The following is a 7,626-nucleotide window of genomic DNA, read 5'->3' as shown; positions in this document are numbered from 1 at the left end:
CAAGAATTGAAAGAAATTCTGTATTTTCGAGTCTATAGAAATTGGCTTAGTATGGAATAGCTTATTATGGAAATCAAACAGGTGAATTATGCAAGTATAGAAACTAGCGTAGATAGATGTAGTGGTAAATGTCTGTGTAAGTTCTCTTCAATTACTTCCAATTTCTCAGTGAATAGAACTGAGAGTCCACTACTTGGGCTGTTAGGTGGAGTATGGATTGTAGAGGTGCAATCAAGTAGAGAAACCAGCTCATTGCTGTGATCTGGCAGAGATATGATGGACACACGACCATATAAATTATCAGCCTAACCAGGAAACATTAGAGAATAAAAGAAGATACCTGTATTAATTATGTCAGGAGAACAGGCATAACTCAAATCTGTCCTGAGCAAACAAGAATTTATGGTCACCCTAACTTAGTGGAGATGAGTGAAAATGAAAATAAGGGGAGATATGTTAATAGAATGGATGTGAGGGTTGGAGAAGAGGAATTCAAGGATAATTCCCAGGTTTCAGGCTATTTACTGAGAAATGCATGGGAATAAGCAGGCTTATGTGGGGATATAAATTTCTGTTCTGGATGTTTGGTTTGAGGAACTTATGAGATATTTAAACAGGTCTATTGGTCCTGAAGCTCTGAGAGCTCTGGGCTGGAGAAATAAATTGTGTAATTGACAGCACATAGATAGAGTTAAAATGGATACAATCATATGGGATGGGAATGTACACAAAAAAGAACCAGACCATTAAATGTGGAGAAATCTCAGGAAAAGTCTGAGTAGGGGAGAAGTTAGCCTGAAACTCAGACTGACAAAAGTAGGTAGAAATATGAGGAAACCAGGGTAAAGTGGTGTCACATTAAGTATGAGAAGAGACTTTTAAGCCTAATTTCAAAATGAAGGGAGTGGTCAGAATGTCTAAATTTGCAGAGAAGTCAAGTAGTTTGATACCAGAAAAGTGAATGTGGCATCACAGAGATGATTGGTGACCTTGACATTTCAAAGGTGTATTGAGGACAGAAATTAGATTGGTATGTGTTAGCTTTTCAAACTATTCCTGACACATGTTGCTGGTTAAAGAACTTTTCACCACTGGAGGTGCGGGAAGTGGTTAAAAAAATACGAAAGTATGCCCTGGCAGGGTGGCTCAGCAAAACATCGGACCAGTGTGTGGGAGTCCTGGGTTCGATTCCTCACCAGGACACACAGGAGAAGCAACTATCTGCATGTTCACCCTTCCCCTTCTCCTTCCCCTCTGTCTCTCTCTTCCCCTCCAGCAGCCAAGGCTTCATGGGAGCCAAGTTGGCCCTGGGCGCTTAGGATGGCTCCATGGCCTACACCTCAGGCACTAGAATGGGTCCAGTTGCAGCAGAGCACCACCCCCTGGTGGACATGCCCAGTGGATCCCGGTCCAGCTCCAGTGCATGTGGGGGTCTGTTTGCGGCCACTTTGGGGTGAACAAAAAATACCAAAGTAGATCATTATAATAGGAATAAATGTGTCCTGTGCATCATTTTAAATCTATTTTTAAAGTACGTATCTTTTAGCATTCTTTGAAGTGGGTCTTCTAAAAAGCAAACTATTGTCGTCAATGCTTTTTAAGTAGGATACTTCTAAGGTCATCTCTATCCAGAAAATCCACACCACAAGCCAGTTATTTACATATTTATAATTGTAAGGTACAATTACACCTATTATAAATTAGCACCTAAAATGATATTTTGGACACATGAAAGTATAGACATGGTAGAAACACTAGAATTTTAATTTTGTAAACCATATATTCAAATAATCCATAACAGAACGTTGTCCATAAGAGAACTGCGGCCTGGGCTGAGACCTAAAACTTGTCTTTTACCAAATGCAACATCATGCACCACTCTCAAGAGCTAACAGCAGGTCTGTCCAGATGCTAACACCAGGAACTTCAAAACCTCCGTCTTGCGCCTTCCAGGACTCCAGGGCAGTCAGAACTTCATCTTTCAGAGGTAGAGGGGCCTGGCAGAGGCTCTGAAACCTGCTGTACAACTCCTCCCAGGTCGCACCCCCGGCCTCCGCTCCAACCCAAATGCCCTTCTGCAGATCGTAGTGCAAGTGGCGACCCCAGTCTGTTAGTAGATCCAGGTAGACTCGGAAAAGCTCTGGATGGCGGCCCGCCACCGAAGTTAAAAGCCCGGCTGGGAGGCTGCGGCAAAAAACAGCCATAATGTCCGATCTCCCCAGAAGCCAGTGAAGCAGCTCGTGACCCCCCTCCCCCGGTGCTTTGGGGCCGCCCAGTTCTAGGATCTCTTCGGGGGGCCGGGGAGACGGCGGCAGCAACAGCGCGGCCGCTATCACCTCCAGGAAGCTGTTTCGTGGCAAGCGCTCCCACAGGCCGCTGAGTAGCCCGCCGGGGCTCTGGGCCTCGCCCACCTCCTGCAGACGCTCCAGCAGCAGCTCCGCCTGCGTCTTTATCAGGGGGTCATCCTGAAGGGCCGGCTTCTCGCCAAAACCGTTGAGGCGCAGCAAGTGGACGGCGGACCGGCGGCGGGCGCAGAGGACCAGGCTGCCTTGGAGCGCCTCCTCTTCGGCGTCCGGGACGCCAGGGCCAGGGAAGAGCTGCCGCAGCAGGCAGTGGAAGGCGGCATCCCCCAGGGCCCGGTTCGCCAGCAGGCGTTGAGACAGCAGGAGGTCGCAGCTGCCCAGGGCCCGGAAGTTCGTCAGCCCGGGCACGCTAGCGGGCCTAGAGCCGTCCTCCCGCTTCCACTGGCTTTGCAGCCGCCGCTCCATTGCCGTGCGAATGCGGACATGGCGGCCGAAGCGCCTGTGGACGTGGCGCAGGTAGCGAGCCCACTGCAAGGCCCTGCGGATGGTCGCGGGGTCCCAGCTGCTGACGTGGGTGGTGCGGGAAACAGCCAGAACCTCGGAGAAGCGATCCAGCTGCTGCAAGAGCGACTCCATGGGAGCGCGCAAGGGCCTTACTTCCGCTTTCACCCTGGAGACGGAGACTCTCTGCGAGCCGATTGGGGTGTCCGTGAAATGATACGCCTCCCTAAAATGCTATTGGACAAAGTCCCTGTCAATCTGACAACTCGATATTTATCCGGGTACTTAGACTCCAGTAAATTTAAAGTGGGGAAACCGCGGTGGTTTTACTTTTGCCCTCAAGCTCTTAGGGGTGGGAGAGTAAGTGTAGGGCATCCTAGCTGGACATCCCAGAGCCACGTGAGAGATACTGTTAGTCACTATATTCTCCGTGCTTCCTTTTGCTTCGGATATATTCTCTTAGTAGAAATTTCCTGAGTTTTGCCTAAAGGAATCTGTTGAAGTTTATAATAATGGGGTAATGCCAGAGACATGTTACAAATGAGAAAATGTTATTAAAGGAAATTTTTATTTCAATTCAGTTTAGTAAAAATGTACTGATGCCAGTTAATGCCAGCCACTATGCAAAAATTTGGACCTTGATGTTGTTCTTTCATTTATTTAGATCTGATTCCCAAGTTAATTGAAACAAAAAAATAAGCTTAAATATTAATGCTTTATTAAAATGTTAAAAGAAATTAAAATTTTATCACACTGTTTTTTTTGTTTGTTTTCAGAATTTCCAAGGCAGAATAACTTAGTTGACTCTTACTTCACACAGAAAAACTAAATGAGAGAAATAATACTTAAAAGCAAATAACAAATAAATGCTTGGCTAAAGTTTGTGGGAAGAGAGGAGAGAGAAAGAACCCATTTCTAGACTGTCATCTGGATTATTCATTCATTTATGTATTCACAATTATTTTCCAACTTCTAGGAGTTTCATTATCTAAAAGCCTACAACAATTTCTAACCTGCTGAAGTTGTTATAATTGTTCTGTTTTATTATTGTTGTTAATCTCTTACTGACTCAAGCACATCTCAGGGGGCTAAGGCCTAGTAATTTTGAACCAATCATTTTAATCCATCCTTCTCTTAATTCAATAATTAATTTAAGAATCTAGTCTTAAACCAATCTGTGTATAGCATTTTTTCATGACAGAAATTTGTTCAAAAACAGCCAGTTCAAATCAATTAGGCCTAGATTCAGAGAACACTTTTCTTACTCTTCAAAGTCTAAGCAGTTGTAATAGACTGTGTGGGTGCATACAAACAGAATATCAAACATACTTAAGTGATAATTTCTTGATGTTATTCTATTTATATGATATAAAGCCCAAACCTACTACAGCCATCTGTTTTCCAGAGCTAACTGAAGCTCAGAATCACAAAGAATGCATTAGATTAAAATAACCCTCAAATTAGTTCTATTTAAGTTTATAACCTTAGACCCTGGGGGGTTGGCTCAGCAGTAGAGCATAGGCAGGCATGTGGAAGTCTCGGGTTCGATTCCTAGTCAGGGCACGCAGTAGAAGCCATCTCCTCCATCCTACCCACTCCCCACCCCCTTTCTCCTCCTTTTCCTGCAGCCATGGCTCAATTGAGCAAGTTGGCTCCAGGCGCTGAGGATGGCACCATGGCCGGCCTCAGGCACTAAAGTGGTTCCGTTCCTAGCAATGGAGCAACAGCCCCAGATGAGCAGAGATTTTCCGAGTTTTATATATGCCTCTCAACTCCTCTTTGGTTGACTAGCATGTACCTTAAAGCAAAAAAGGTTGGAAAGCATGGCTCTAATGTAAACACTCTAACTATTAGCTAAAGAAAGGGGGCAAAAGAAAGGGTAGTGATATTCAAAATAGGACAGGGAAGAAATAGGTTGGTTAATTATTCTCCATTTGTCATTTTCCTATCAGCCTATCCATTTTGTACCTTCTTTTCCCTGTTCTGCACAGAAGACTGGCCTGGTTCTTGTTGACTTTGTCAGCCTTTTCCCTTTGTGGAGTGTGACCAATCATCCTCCTTTAGGGAGGACAGTCCTTCTTTTGTAAGTACCATCCTCCCTCGAAATGTATCCTCCTACATGTCCTCCTTTTTGATATTGGAAGACTAATCTGTAAATGTTCATATTTGATTGAATCAGAGTTGACCCATTGTATGTGATGTGACGTATTTGTATTTGACAGGACAATTCGTCAAGGATCAGTACAGTGGGGCGAGATGGGATTATGAGACAGATGTGCTCTGCACTGGAGACCTTGAGAGAGCGCGTGATATACCGAGCACGCAAATGGCTTTGTGTACTTCTTACTGAAACACAACACAGCACATATGACATTGTAGACTCACAATTATTTCTTTCTCAGTGAATATTCAATCAGACAGGTAAGCACAATTCACATTTTATTAATTCATTATCTATTTAATAATTTCCAAATACATATAATTTTACTTACAAGTATTTTCCAAAAATTCGAGTTTTAAAGTGGAAATCTAAACTCAAACCATATCTATTAATAATGCATTTTGATTAAATAGTTGCATAAAACAGACTTTTTAAATTAGAAAATGATAAATACACCCGAATATCACTCCAAATTAGTGGTTTTGTTTGAGATTTAGTTTTGTTAATTTAGCTTCTGGAAAATTCACCTACTATGATGTAACATTTTCAGTTCCTAATGTGCTTGCATCGTTCGTGTAGCTCTATATTTTATTTTTAATTTTTAATTTCATTTAAGAGATGGAAAAATCAAAGAAAGATAAAATGCCATTTCAACAATAAATTGAAAAAGAAATTTCCATTCCTCATATCACAGAAAGATACTATTGTTTTCTGCAATATTTGCAGCAGAGAATTTTGTATTGCAGTTTGGGGCAGAGCAGTGATAACGAAACACTTGACCACCATCAAACATAAGTAATCATTAGATGCATCAGCTTCCAGTTGTAAAGTAACAAGTTTTTTTAAAACTTCAAATTATTCTGAAGATGAAAAACAGTTAGCTTCAATAGAGGGAACATTTGCATTTCATACCATAATTCACAATCAAAGTTTTCATTGTACAGCTAAATTATTGAAAAAGTTTCACAATGCAAAATTTTCATGTGGCAGGACAAAATGCAAGGCTATTTTGAAATCAGTATTTAAAAGTTACTGTGAGAAAATACAGAGAACTTGGAAACTGCAGCATTTATAATGATTTTAACTGATGCAGCAAATCATAATGAAATTAAATTGTATCCAATAGTAAGATATTTTAATGTTACCAAGGGCATTCAAGTAAAAAAAAAATTTTTAATTTTTTTTTTTTACTTAATCAAGTAAAAAATTTTAATTTAGAATTCATTGAGGCGAAACTTCTGAAATTTTGTCAAACCATCTATACAGAATAATAAATGAAAACAATTTGAAATCCAAAGTTGTTGCACTAATACAAATACAAATTTTGGTAGGCAAAGACCCAAAGGGGTGAATAATGTGTATGTAAAATTACATCAGTTACTCCAAAAGAAAATACTAGGAATAGGTCGTAATGCACATATTTTGTCAAATGCAATCAACACAGCATCATGTGCCATGCCAATTGATGTAGAAGTAATAATAACTACAATTTATTTGTGTTTTAGTCGTTTTACCATTCGTGTTGCTACTTTAAAACAATTTTGTGAAGAAGCAAATGTTGAATACAAAAAACTTTTAGGGTATTCAAAAGTTAGATGGCTTGCTCTACCACCTGCTATAGAGCATGTTCTACAATTATCTGAGCATCTTCATTCATATTTTTATAAGTTTAGACAAATGTCCTAAAATCCTGGAATCATTTTTCAATAATAAAATATCTGAGAAAATACATATTAATATATTTTGTACATAATCAAGCATCTATTTTTCACAAAATGATTCAAAAGATTGAAGGTGAACATATTTCAGCTACGGAAGTTAGTCTTATTTTGAAGGACTATCCTTTAATATAAATCTCGTTTTGAAGAAAAATTTCTTCCTTTAATTATAAAAAGAAAATTGTCAGACTTAGAGGAATCAAATCCGGCATAACAGAAAAGTTTATCAAAGAAGTGTAGAACTTTTACCAGACATGTTTTCAATATATTGAAGAATGGTCTGAAACAAACATTATGAGAAATAACAGTTTTCAATGGTGTTTTTTATTTTACTTTATCGTAAGTATATTGAACAGATATTGAATCTTGTCTTGAGTTTTTATCTAAGGAAATAGACGATTGTCTCTTGAAGAAATTAGAAGACTGAATGTATATTTAAATTCTGAAAAATTAATACAATGGGAAAATGAACATGTCGAAATTGATAAAAGATGGGTGGAAATATTCAGCCATTTCAAAAATGAACATATTCCATGTGAAAATTTATTTATTCTTGTTCAATTTACATTGTGCTGCCCTGGAACTAATGCAGCAGTTGAAAGAGTTTTTTCAATTGCTAATGATTTTTGGACAAGTGAGAAATCGAGATTGAATGTTGATACTCTAGCTGCAGCCCTTGCTGTAAAATTCAATATGAAGGATATTTCTTGTTCAGATATTTCTAATATATTGTTACAAGATGATACATTGACAAAAAAATATTCATTCAATGGATTATCTAAATGAGTACTTTTTCTTACAATTATTATTAAAAATTAATAGGCATGTAAGCATAATCACAATATAAAATATTACAAATGTTTTTATTATGCATTTATTATATTATATTGTATTGTTGTAATGAATAAAATGTTTCTTTTATTTACAATACTGTTTTTTCAAT

The 7,626-nt window shown here is 39.2% G+C and overlaps 1 protein-coding gene across 1 annotated transcript; it reads right to left on the bottom strand.

The window, feature by feature from the left end:
- Window positions 1–1,746: 1,746 nt before the first annotated feature.
- FANCF (FA complementation group F) lies at window positions 1,747–2,968 on the bottom strand. The gene has a single exon (XM_066364303.1). The coding sequence runs from the start codon at window positions 2,937–2,939 to the stop codon at window positions 1,869–1,871; it is 1,071 nt and encodes a 356-aa protein (XP_066220400.1). The 5' UTR covers window positions 2,940–2,968; the 3' UTR covers window positions 1,747–1,868.
- Window positions 2,969–7,626: the final 4,658 nt, after the last annotated feature.

This window comes from Saccopteryx leptura, chromosome 1 (assembly GCF_036850995.1).
Source record: "Saccopteryx leptura isolate mSacLep1 chromosome 1, mSacLep1_pri_phased_curated, whole genome shotgun sequence".
Classification (NCBI taxonomy): domain Eukaryota; kingdom Metazoa; phylum Chordata; class Mammalia; order Chiroptera; family Emballonuridae; genus Saccopteryx; species Saccopteryx leptura.
The sequence above is the reverse complement of the archived record's forward strand: the minus strand, read 5'-3'. Positions and strand labels throughout refer to the sequence as shown.